The sequence below is a fragment of the Linepithema humile genome, chromosome 4 (assembly GCF_040581485.1).
Source record: "Linepithema humile isolate Giens D197 chromosome 4, Lhum_UNIL_v1.0, whole genome shotgun sequence".
Classification (NCBI taxonomy): Eukaryota; Metazoa; Arthropoda; class Insecta; order Hymenoptera; family Formicidae; genus Linepithema; species Linepithema humile.
This window is the reverse complement of record NC_090131.1, coordinates 13,916,722-13,930,338: the sequence shown is the minus strand read 5'-3', so window position 1 is coordinate 13,930,338 and position 13,617 is coordinate 13,916,722. Positions and strand designations below refer to the sequence as shown.

Below are 13,617 nucleotides of genomic sequence, written 5' to 3'. Positions count from 1 at the left end.
GTTGAAAACCGTGAAATCGTTCCCGGCTGCCAAGTAAGATAACACCTGCGCTCGATTGCAGCAATGGAAACAAATATTTTATTCTCGCATTTGCATCTCGATGCAAATGTCTTCGACATCGACCCCGCGACACAAGTGTCAGGAGGAGTAGAAATCAACTGGGTCATGCTTTCCATTTTGATTTAGGATATTTACTCGGCCAGAAGAGACAATCGCGCATGCAGACAGACAGACATCGCTATGCGGAATTCTGAAATTGAGATGTCGCGGCGCACTAGCAAACGCGCGTGAGAGTCAGGCAATGTCTGCATTGTGTGTGCTCTTCAAACATGCAGTCGAGATTATTTTCATCAACGAGAATGATACGTGTTACACATATCTACTGATATCAAGTATCTATTATATTGTATCTCCGTAATCGATGTAACGTGGTTTTAAATATAATTTGCAAAAGCTATTATATTTTAAATAGGAATTTCACAAAGCTATACGTGTTGCATATGAATTATATATGTATAATGAATATAATAAACGCGTTGATATTTTAATTATCTCAATATTAAATTAAATGTAAATCATTTCAAAGCTCAATAAAGTGATACACATTTCAATGTGTTTTCGATAAAAATTTTCACGCTGCAAACACATTTACTTGAGACGATAATTAGTTTTTAAAAGTTTGTTTGCGAAGGTAAAATCGCTGCTAGAAGAAAACACAGAGAGAAGTGAGGTGATTCTTGATTGGCAAATGCTGGAAAGTTGCTAGAAGAGCTCGAACATCGGCAGCGTTTCGAAAAAGAGGAGGAAAGATCCGTGCCTTCCGAGCGGCGCGTTTGGAAACAACGCAAGTGCTTGCAACTTTCCTCGACCTGACTTAGCGATTGACTTTGTCTTGCCGCATGTTACTGCTACGAGCGCAAAGTAAAACTATTAAAAATAACATCTAAAGACTCGCACTACTCAGAAAACCGACCAGTGAAGAGGGAAGGTGAAAAGGCGAAGGAAACGAGCGCAGCGATCATCGATGATGCATTGCGCCTGCAATTCGGACACGAAAATGTTTTCTCGACTTCTCGATACGCCTTAACGAGAATACGCTGTAAATGGAAAATGGTTGTAAATAAGGTCGGTGTTCTTATCGCTAATAGTTGTTTGCTTATTGCAATCCAATGAGTAAAGTCTGCGGCATACGGTACGTTTTTTCGTACTGGTTTTGTTAATTGGTTCGTTGCGTGTTGTTTAGCGAAGTGCTCTGTGTGTTTCAATCATAAGAATGCTACCAGTTTTGGCTTTACACGTACAGATTATCGTACGTGGGTTAATATTTTAGTTACAATATTTCTGGAGATTTCAACAAAATTCTTGGAGACTATAAATCCTCTAGATCAGTGTTCGGAATTTGTTGAACATTTCAGCCGATTTCCGCAGTATACGCCTCCTTTCCTCTTCTTACCGCGCGCGCCGCAGCCGCTAGGGCCAGCGTCGCCTGAGCGCCGCCGAGCATTAGGAGCGGCACTATCTGATTAGGTTCTGTGAGTAGATTTTTCTCCCTATTTATTAAAATGATTAGGTTCTGTGAGTAGGTTCTTTTCCCTATTTATTAAAATTTAAAAAAATTTATTAAAATTTATTAAAAATAAATTTTTATTTTTAAATTTATTAAGTGGAAATATTTCAATAGATTTTTACGTCACCCATAAGGTACTAAACTGACGCGTTTTTAAAAAAGTGGTTTCTATCTACATTATTGCATCAATTGTTCATTCTTATAAAAGGCCAAGAAAATTTAATTAAGAAAATCTTTTTTATATATTTTTTTTTAAATTAAGAATTTGTTATTTTTATCTTTATAGTGGAATAGGCCTACGGGGGAAACCACTTTAAAAAAAACGCGTCAGCATTAGTACCTCATGGGTGACGTGGAAATCTATTGAAATATTTCCACTTAATAAATTTAAAAATAAAAAATTTATTTTTAATAAATTTTAATACATTTTTAAAATTTTAATAAATAGGGAGAAGAATCCACTCATAATCAGATAGTGCCGCTCCTAACGCTCGGCGGCGCTGGCCCTAGCAGCTGCGGCGCGCGCGGTAAGGAGAGGAAAGGAGGTGTATACCGCGGAAATCGTCTGAAATGTTCAACTAATTTCGAGCACTGCTCTAGATAATAGCCACCTTATTATTATTTTAATTTTTTGCGTTTTTTCGTAGTATTGTCTGCAGTTAGCAACAAATCACGTAGAGAAATATAGCACCAAACCTATTACCAAAAACTAGCATGCTAACACGTACAGCAGCACGTAGTACACAATATTTCAAGTTGCATAGTTAGTATAATTGCTAGTAAAATGTCTTGCATGCGATATAGTACGAAAAATTGCAGGCTTAATATATGATATACTAGCATCCCTCGTCTCGGCTTCGCCCGATATAAAAAAAAGATTAAAAAAATAAAAAAATTCGTAAAAATACACCCCCTTAAAGATGGAATTTTAAAAAATCCTCCCTTAGTGAGCACCTACACCATGGTAGGAATATACCATTAAAATTTCAAGTCGATCGGTGCAGCCGTTTGGGCTGGGGATTGATGAGTCAGTCAGTCAGTCAGTCAGTCAGGAAACTTATCAAGAGACCCGGTAGTGTCTCGCGCCAAGTTCACGCGCAGCGCAAGACCGACCGTGTATCTTTACGCGAGCACATGAGCTGATAGGAGTCGAGATTTTCATATCTCAATAATGCGTGGACCGATCGAATTTATAATAGGCTCAATCGATAGAGCACATGCGATTTACATAATAAAAGTATCTTTACTTTTTTTGTACATGCTTTCTAAAAAAATATATTAATTGCCAAAGTTTGCCAAAGTCGAAATATGCCGAAATCTATGTAAGTCTTGGTCGTCGTCGTCGTCGTCGTCGTCGTCGTCGTCGTCGTCGTCGTCGTCGTCTGTTCGTCATCCTTCTCTAATATATAAGTTTTTCCTTTGTCAACTAGAAGCATCAAAATGCGACATGGTTGTCCTTTTCTACATCCCGTGAAATGTCGATTCCCGCATAAGAGCGTCTTTTTTCTTTCCTTTCTTTTTCTAAAAAATGTCTGTCCTTTTCCAACATGGCGGCGCTCAGACCTGTCAGCTCGCAGCTTTGATGATACTAATCACATTGATATAATTAATATCGGTCGTAAAATGTATATGTAACGTGTTGTGGAGACGAATAGAGATAGTGTATATCAAAATAATAGTATTCTTTATAAAAAAAATTTTCTCGTCTTGAAGTGCAGAAGTGTAGCAACACACATGCTGACAACCAGAGAGAAGCCTGAGAGACGCCACGGCCAGGTTTTACGTGATCCGCGAAAGCGATACGCCACCTGTGGACCTAAAATGTGGACATTGGAACTACGTAGCCATGTGCACAATTTTTGGTTTCGTTCCGTGCTATGTCCACGAAGGATCGATAATACAGAGTAATGTGCACATTGATGTATATATAATGTATATAAAATAAATTTTTAGTCTAAACACATGCACATTCATTATTTATTTTTATGTTAAAGCTTTATTTGTAATAAATTGTAAATAAGAATAAAAGTATCACACGTTAAAGCAATCAGGCACAGATTTAATCAAATAATGCTTTTATTAATTAATTTTTTGTTAAGTATAATTAAAAATTATCTGATTTATGTCGTGTTTGATGTCATTTTAATCGCAAAATTCTTATTAATTCATAAAAATTATTTTCAAACCGATAAAATGCGAAATAAAGGTTTTACTTTTCACTTTATAAAATGTTTACATTCGTGACTTGAGGGATGGGGAAGTCCATTGTAAAAGAGTTCGGAACTCTTCTTTGATGATAGGTCATCTCGCTCGCTCTTCACTCGCGGTCTCACTCACGATTCTTCGGCCAGCTTAGACGATAGCAGGAGCGAGCGAGACGATGATGAGTGCGAGCGAGACAATAGCAGGAGCGAGCGAGACGATGATGGGAGCGAGCGAGAGGGAAATAGCAGCGTACAATGAATAGCCAGATCCTCGAGCTTCTTTGCACGCTACTATTTTTATCTCACTTGCTCTTATGATTGTTTCACTCACTCACTCTTATGCTCATCTTGCTCGCTGTCAAGCCCGTCGCTGGCAAGCGGCTGGTGAGAAGACAGTTCATGATAGATAGATAAATGTGATGATAGATAAATTTTTTTAAAGAATATATATTGTATGAGTTAATTATTTTAGAGTTATATATATATAAATTTTTGTTATAGATATTTTTTTTATTTGTTTATGTAATTCTTCGATAATTAATCAAAGGAGTTTGAAATTAAATATTAGGAGTTTTAACTTTATTAATATTAATTATAATGTTTTATTTTTTACCCACATGAATAAAATCTTTGATAAATATTATAAGATTGCACTCTTTAAATAAAATATTTTTTAAATTTTTATTAATTATTTTATTTTACTAACATTATTAGGATCGCAATCCATTCCATAATATCCATTTTCTTACATATTTTTAAGACAAGTTTTTTTAAGACAAGTATTTTTAAGACAGTCTTATCTTTAATACATTTTATTTACTCATCTATATCTCTTACTATATCTCATCATTTTTCATTATCAAATACTGACATAATAATATTTATTGTTTACATTAATTTTTTATCACCAATACATTTAGATAACAATTTTACTAATAATAGTTAATATCGAAGAATATATTTTAAAAACAATGTGGAAATAATAATTTTCTATTAGCTCTTATTTAATTTATTGAATGTCTGTCTTAACACAATTTTTTATTATTATTATTATTACCATATAATTTAAAAAGACTAAGTAATTTTTTAATATAAATTTATGAATTTATTATAAAACATATCCACAGTAATAATTTCGTTTCAAAATAATTAAAGTCCAAAAAACATTAACATATTAAACTATTCAAATACCTCAATAAATATTCATCTTATACCTTCAAAAAATAGTTATTTCATATTCCACCATAACAATTAATGCTAATCTTCTAAAATATATTCAAAATTAAAAGCTGAAACAAATTCTGCCAAATAAATTCTAATTTAAAACATCAAAAATATGTACTATTAATAATATCAATACTATATATAAATACTAAATATCTATCAGAAAGAAAGAAAAGGAATCAAAATAAGGATATATTGGATACAGATCAGAGGTTCCGAAATAATAATACAAATACCCAGCTTGGCAAAAAAATGATTTTTAAAGAAATTGCGCTACTTAGAATATAATCAGAAAAAATAAAAAACTTAATAAATTTTTTTTGCGAAGCCGGGCATTAGTCTCATGTAAAGTTTGTGGACAAAATGTTTATTTAGTTTACTGTAACATTAACATGTTTTCATTTATGCTGTAATATGAAAATTTATATTATTTGGAAAGAACATTTTTTTTAAACAAAAAGGCCATTGTTTTACATGTATGTACACATATTTATTTATATTGAGCAGAATTAAACCTTTGAACGTAGAACTTATTTTCAAAAAATGTTTGAAAGGATAAAAATGATGTTTTAATATAAAAAAGAAATTTTATTTATTTTTACTTATATTGCCGTTAATGAGCATGACGTAAAGACCGCAATCACAGTTGAAATAATTGCATAAATCTTAGACTAACAGGTCTTATCACGGGGAAATCTACGATGTAGGTTTCCTTCTTTTAACTGAAAGTATCAGTTATATTTTTGACGTCTTTTCTTCTATATTTATGTCTCAGGACGTCTGTTTTATTGCGAGTGATTTATAAAAATCACAATCTTACTTGATTAGATTTTGGTATTCTGTGTATATCTGTGTGTATGATACGCATGTGTACCTTATTTTTTAATTGTAGAATACCAAGTGGCAATATATTATTTGCTTACTTAATAAACATATTACAGAATTAAGATACTTCCTAAAATCATTATTGCATTTTGCATCTTATTTCGTATCATTGGTAACAAGAAAATACATGATTTTACAATTTCGTAGCATGACCATATTAAGACTCATTATTAATTCCGTGATAAGACCTGCTAGTCTACGATTTATGCAATTATTTCAACTGTGAATGCGATCTTCTACATGAAATTGAAAAAATCATGTTTCTTTTTCTTATTACTAAAAAGTCATACTCGCTGCAAAGTAACAATTTGCTAACATTTACAACAATCGAGAAATTATGAATATTATGATGCAATATAGCAAAAGTATTTCCATAATAAAGAAACGATAAGATGCAACGGAACAATAATAAATTAAAGGAAGTATATATCCTTAATATTGTTATACAATTAATACGTAAAAAATGTTTAAATTTCTTATTTATAAAAAATTTTCTGCGTTCTACATTGTACTGCTTTGTATTGCTTACCTTTGTTCGCTAATATATTGCTACCTTTTATTTCAACTTTTAACTTTTTATATTGCACTCAATTATTATTTCTTTTATTTTTCCGTTATACATATGATGTTTTTCTTTACTCATATTCTCTTTGTATTTTCTTGAAGAATGGTGCTCAAAATTAACTTCTTTCTGGCTTTCATGCTACAATCATGTTTTCATTTCTTATTTGTTCAATAAATTATTCATTTTTCTGGGATTTTTTTTATATTCCCTCTTTTTGTAGCACGATTGTTATATCTCGTGCGTGAGTACAATTTAACTTTGATCATGTATTTCAACGCTTGCAGCCGATGATTGTAGCATGCATTATTTTTATCTAGCCATTCAGAATATTTTTTATTTGTTGCATTTATACATGCATTTGTTATTTTATCTAAAATTTGTTTAGACGCCCAATAATGTTGCCATATATGATTGAATGTCATTAATTGTATTTGAACTATTTTTATAAACAAATCTGTCGGTCGTACTAATTTCGTTACTCTAGGAGCATTTTCGTCTGCGTTTGGATATTCTCGAAATTCTATATACATTTCATTTTCCGTAGCATTATCCATTGGCGTTTTCATCATACAATTACGGCAATTGTCGCACTTGGTTTTTGCAAAATTTCGTCGTGCTATATATCCAGCAAAAAATGTAATAGCATTTTCATCATATATATTAAGTGTATCATCTTCTTCTCCATCTTCCATATTATCATATTCTTCAAAAATTTGTATATCCTCCATAAATGATTCGTCTTCGGAATTAACATCACATTGCACAACGGTATGACTTGCGTTTAATGAATTTTCTAATTTTTTAACTAGATGAGTCGGTGAATTAATTAGTAATTCAGCTTCTGGGCATTGAACATTGCCTTTATCGCTTATTGTGGGGATGTATCCCGTAGATATTATATGTCTCAAAGAGAGTCGAACCATTCTTGCTGTAGGATTGGAATTAAATCCTCCACGTTGTCTTAATTTAGAGAATAAATGTTCGACTGAGTCTTGATTACATAATCCTGTAGCTAGTTCAAATTCTTCATAGCGTCTTGTAATTTCTTTGTATAATCCAAGAATAGCTTGTACAGTTAAATTGAAGCCTTTCAAACAAGGAATTGTCGATAATCTGTCTGGCGATATAGACCATCTTGAGCACCATTCGACAAAATCTGTTAATAACATTTCTATATCAGGATTTTTGGAGGACAATGGTCGTTTTCCACCATATATGATTTTAAGACTGTAAGAATTGCAAGCATCTATAACTTTATTCAGATTTTCTGTAAAATCAGCCGTTGCATCCCATGTATTTGTTTGTAACAGTTTTCCATGTCCAGCAGTTCTTATTGCGGCTGCAAACGTATGACTGAATAATTGGAAAGCTCTTTTGACATTCATCGTTTCGAAAGTATTGGGATGAATATGTGCTTCCGTAATATGAGATAATAAATTAGAACCTCCTTTAGTAGCGTCATCAATAGACCATGTCAATTCAAAATCGGAAAATGATGCGATTATTTTTCCATCGCGATACAGATGTTTGTGTTTTCTCAGCAAACTCGCCAATCTTTTCACTAAATGTGGAAAATCAAACGATGCATAATATTTCTTTCCATTATGTATAAAAAATGGTTTATCCGAATGCACGCCAAGTTTTACATAAGCACTCTGGTTACTTGAGCCTTGATCGCATGTTACGAATTGCACATCAGCGCCCGTTTTACTCAATCTATCTAAACATTCTTTTAATAAAAATATAATTTCTTCGGCTTTCATACCTGTGCCAGTAAGGAAATATGCTAATGGTTGACGCCATGAATGACGCGCGTTAATGCTGTCCAAACAAAATACAAATACGTGTTTTGCAATCTCATTTTTTTTTCCTAGAGGTCCTAAATCAACAAGCCCTTCTATTTCATCCAATTTTAGTGAATATTCTTCATATGACTTAATCGTCATTTCGTCCCATTTCAAAGCGCATAATCTTTCTTCCACAGGTAGTTTGGAAATTTTCTCTTGTAATTTACGAAATATAAATTCGCAAAATCCTGGCATCATATTATATTTTTCGTGCCATCTTTGAATTGTTCGTTCACCAGGAAAATTGCAACCTGCCTTTCGTAAACCACGCAGTGCAGAAGCTGAATAATAATAAAGTTGCTGTGATATATTTTTTTCCTCTTCCGTATATGATGCATTTGGCGTATGTAATTGCAAATTTATCATTGCCTTCGCAACGGGATGTAATTTATTCTTATCCATCAATTCTTGTATAATCTTTTTATTACTTTTCTTATTAGTATTATTGCGCTTTTTGGGTATTCGTCGAATGTATCTTTGTAAACGGAATTTTAACGTTTTTACCGTTCGACGCAGACGAATATTTTCATTTTTTAAAGAATTAATTATCATTTGTAAGTCATTGTCTTCATTTCTTATTTTTTTATTTGTACTTATTTCTATTCCATTTTCATTCATGTTTTCATTTTCTTTTTCATTAGTTTGCGCTGATCTTTTTTCGCAGATTGGCGGTTCTAACTCTAACCATTCCATAGCATCCTCTTCCGATGTCATTTGAAAATCTAATTGCGGTGACCGATAGGTTCTCAATGGTGGCCATTGAAATAATTGTTTCATCGTTTCATCGTTTCCATCGTTTTCAATATTTTCGAATGTTATTGGCCTTATTGTGTTTTCACATTTTTCTTGTGCTCCCGTTATATTAATTATATTTGCAGAATTTCTTGTTGTGTTAACAGTCATCGCAATAGGCATGCTCTCCATGTCTACATCTTCATTGCTTTCCTTTGGCGAGGCAATATTTCTGAAAGGAAGAGGTACTGAACCGCGTTTTAATACTTTCTTACCTTCCCTTTCTATAAAGGAATCTTCACTGAAGTGATCTGCACACAAACCGGCACGACGGATTGAACTCGCAGACCATTTGTTTAATTTAGTATTTCCTGAAACAGAATCAATGCAAACGATTATTTATAAATCTTTCGAAAGAAAGAAAAAGATAAAATGTTAAGGAGAAAATTTTGCGATGACTGAAAAATTGTCTGGGTTTGTTTGATCTAACATTACTTTTAAAGAGTTATTCTACTTTGATTAGCCTGAAAAGTATTGATTTTTTGAACATACATTACGGAAAAAATAAAATTTCAATTTATTTCAAATTTGACATATTTTTAGAATACATATTAAAATAAATATAATTTCTAAAATAAATTTTTTTAGAAAAACCTCACTTCATACGATTTATGATAACTCATTACAATATCAATATTTTGTTAACAATAAAATGTTATAACATTTTACACATGCGTACTTTAATATGTATTCAAACAATGAGCCAAGTTTTAAATAAATTGCATTTTTATTTTTTCCACAATTTAAGTTTAAAGAAACAATACTTTTCAGGCTGTCAATTCATTTCATTGTAAATTTTAATTTTAATACTTTAATACACAATTTTAATACTTTATACGAATAACATGTGTAATTTGAACAAAAATCACAATTGTAAAACGTATTTGTACGCGTTTCATTAATGATGTTATGTTCAAAAGTATTATAATGCTTGTTTTATTATTCGAAAAATGAATGCACACACATACAAGTCTTGAATAATTTTCAGATACAAAAAAAATTACTTGTTAAGATTACATTACATTATTTTATTTACACAATATTTACATATTATATTTACAAGATGACTTTGTGTGCTCTCTTTCGCAGATTATTATTGGAAATCTCGACTTTAATTGCATCGCAGGTTTCACATAAATTATCAGTTAAAAAGCCTCATACCCGATATCTAATAGACCAAAATTAAAAGAAGCCATAAAAGTTAATCAAAAACATAGATTACTGATAATTTAAAACTCATAATTTAAAAGATGTTTTTTTTAAAATATTTTTTGATTTTGTAACAAATAGATTTGTAACGAAATCACTTGCTTTTACGTGAGAATTTCACGACAAATATAATTTCCATTTTTATTGAAACAGCACTATATAGATATATAAAAAATTACTATATACAGTAAGTATAAGTTAAATTAAAATCAGTGACAGACATCTCGTATAAGGTGACATCGTACTGTCACCTTATAAGCTGATAAAATAGTATTACTGTGTTTCGAATTATAGTCTCCTTTAATTTTTCATGTTTTCATATTTTCCTACAATTATAGCGCGTAACTTTTACAGCGCATTTTATCTTTATAAGATTTTTAAACATGAAAATTTCTCTTACAAATATAATGTTCCAAATAAATGTACACACTATATAAAAATAAATACAAAAAATGTAAGAAACTTACCGCTATTGCATATCCATAGTTTCAGTCTTGCATCCGTGCTCGATGGAAAACGAAATAAATGCGCACCCGTGGAAAATCGATCATTGTGGCAATATCTATACGCGCACTTATCATACACATTTATTTTTTCACGATTCATCGTAGTTTTTATTGTTTTCCGTTAATATATTAATATTTATATTATTACTATATTATATACTTTATTATAATAAAAATTTTTATTCGTGCTTGTAAAAAATATTTTTTATTTAAAAGCAACTTTCCTATCTATGTATAAAGTTTGATTACTAAATATGCAATAAGAATACTAAACTGAAAAATGTGGTAATAATAAACAAGAAAAATAAATAAAAATTAAAATTATTAAAACCACTCTCCAGAAATAAAATAATAAAAATATTTAAACTAATAAAGTGAATTAGCTTAAACTATACGTATTACAAGTACTAATTAAACATAAAATAAAATAAGATTAGAAAAATGAAAAATATGGTAATAAAAACAAAAACGAGAAAAAAAATTAAAGGTTTTTAATACCACTAAAGAAATAAAAAAAAACGTATATTTACTATGCAAATGCATAGAATTATTAATTAGCCGATTATCAATAGTGTAACAATATCATGAATTGATATCAGCTAATTTAATTGAGACAGTGTCTTCGATAATAAAGAATCGAATAAGTTTTTATCACCGAATATTTTATCAGCAATTACACGATTACGTGTAGAATAATTACGCACAGAATCGCAGCGAATCGTACAAGCTGTAGCAAATGCCTCAAATGGAAAGACACTTTCGATTATTGTCATCTATTGCCTCGTAAAATGAGAATGTAAGGAAAAAAAGAGAAGAAAAAACAAAACAAATAGAGACGGACATAAAGGCGCAGAGATGAGCATAGAGATACGCGCATCGATCTAGCCCATGTTGCGATCGATGGGAGGAGCCACTCAAAGAGGGGAAAAGAAGGGGTAGCGACCACGCGACACGGGATCAGTTTAGATTTGGTCAGCGTGAGATGGATACAACAGTAAGTAAAAATATAATTATATAATTATTATTAGAAGTTAATGCGTGATTAATCACACGAAATGTCTGTTCCTCGTTTTAAGATGTTTATGAGTGTGTGATTTTTTTGTGTGTGCATTATTTGTCACACTGGTTAGAAGTATGATGAATGATGTATGATGTATGATATGTGTTCACGTATTAACTTCTAACAATGTTATAAAATTGGCATAGTAAAGTATTTTTTAACAATTTTTCTTTTTCAGCTAGCATCGACAGTACTGACGACGGCGCCGACGATGACAACGACGGCGCCGACGATGACAACGGCGCCGACGACGATAACGACGGCGTCGACATTGACATCGACATCGACATCGACAGCACCGATGGCAACGGCGGCGATGGACACGGCATCGACAGCACCGACGGCAACGACGACTTCGGCGGCGCCGATGGACACGGCAACGACGACGTCGGCGGCGACACCGATGGCAACGGCGATGTCGACAAATATTACATTAAATGTAAGTACAAATTTTGTATTACATATTTAACAAATATTTTACTCTTTATGTTGATATGTTTGTCTTATTAATAATTAATATTTCAGATGGAACAATTGGGACAACTAATAGCGGCTGTTACGGCCGCAAGAGGACGAGGAAGAGGAGGAAGAGGAGGAAGAGGAGGAAGAAGAGGAAGAGGAACAAGAGGAGGAAGAGGAAGAGGCCGAGGCAGAGGAAGAGGAGGAGGGAAACAAATAAACTATAATTTTTATACAACTAATTAATTTTGTCATAAAATTATATAATATATATATATATATATATATAAAATAAAAAGAATATTAAAAAAATTTCAATTTCAATGTACAAATCCTTTAATACACACACACACAGGCCGCTTATCAGCCTATACGAGCGAAACAATCATAAGAGCGAGTGAGATAAAAATAGTAGCGTGCAAAGAAGCTCGCGGATCTGGCTATTCATTGTACGCTGCTATTTCCCTCTCGCTCGCTCCCATCATCGTCTCGCTCGCTCCTGCTATTGTCTCGCTCGCACTCATCATCGTCTCGCTCGCTCCTGCTATCGTCTAAGCTGGCCGGAGAATCGTGAGCGAGACCGCGAGTGAAGAGCGAGCAAGATGACCTATCATCAAAGAAGAGTTCCGAACTCTCTTACAATGGACTTCCCCATCCCTCAAGTCACGAATGTAAACATTTTATAAAGTGAAAAGTAAAACCTTTATTTCGCATTTTATCGGTTTGAAAATAATTTTTATGAATTAATAAGAATTTTGCGATTAAAATGACATCAAACACGACATAAATCAGATAATTTTTAATTATACTTAACAAAAAATTAATTAATAAAAGCATTATTTGATTAAATCTGTGCCTGATTGCTTTAACGTGTGATACTTTTATTCTTATTTACAATTTATTACAAATAAAGCTTTAACATAAAAATAAATAATGAATGTGCATGTGTTTAGACTAAAAATTTATTTTATATACATTATATATACATCAATGTGCACATTACTCTGTATTATCGATCCTTCGTGGACATAGCACGGAACGAAACCAAAAATTGTGCACATGGCTACGTAGTTCCAATGTCCACATTTTAGGTCCACAGGTGGCGTATCGCTTTCGCGGATCACGTAAAACCTGGCCGTGGCGTCTCTCAGGCTTCTCTCTGCTGACAACACTCTTAAAGAGAACGTTCACAAGTGTCCCCTCCCGATTTGATTCTCCTTGAAATATGTTGTAAAACATACAATTTGAGAAGACACGTATTTTTTTATAGCGGCCCTAACTCAAATTTAAAGGGTGAAA

The 13,617-nt window shown here is 32.3% G+C and overlaps 1 protein-coding gene across 1 annotated transcript; it reads left to right on the top strand.

Moving 5' to 3' along the window:
- Nucleotides 1-11,096: 11,096 nt before the first annotated feature.
- LOC105669898 (uncharacterized) lies at nucleotides 11,097-13,387 on the top strand. Its single transcript, XM_067354352.1, has 3 exons — nucleotides 11,097-11,793; nucleotides 12,038-12,298; nucleotides 12,385-13,387. Exons 1-3 carry the CDS (start codon nucleotides 11,782-11,784, stop codon nucleotides 12,562-12,564), a joined length of 453 nt encoding a protein of 150 aa, XP_067210453.1. The 5' UTR covers nucleotides 11,097-11,781; the 3' UTR covers nucleotides 12,565-13,387.
- The last annotated feature ends 230 nt before the right edge of the window (nucleotides 13,388-13,617 follow it).

Excerpts from the sequence above, each read along its gene's own strand:
- LOC105669898 (XM_067354352.1), top strand. Across the intron at positions 12,299-12,384 it reads CGACAAATATTACATTAAAT|ATGGAACAATTGGGACAACT; the intron begins GTAAGTACAAAT and ends TTAATATTTCAG.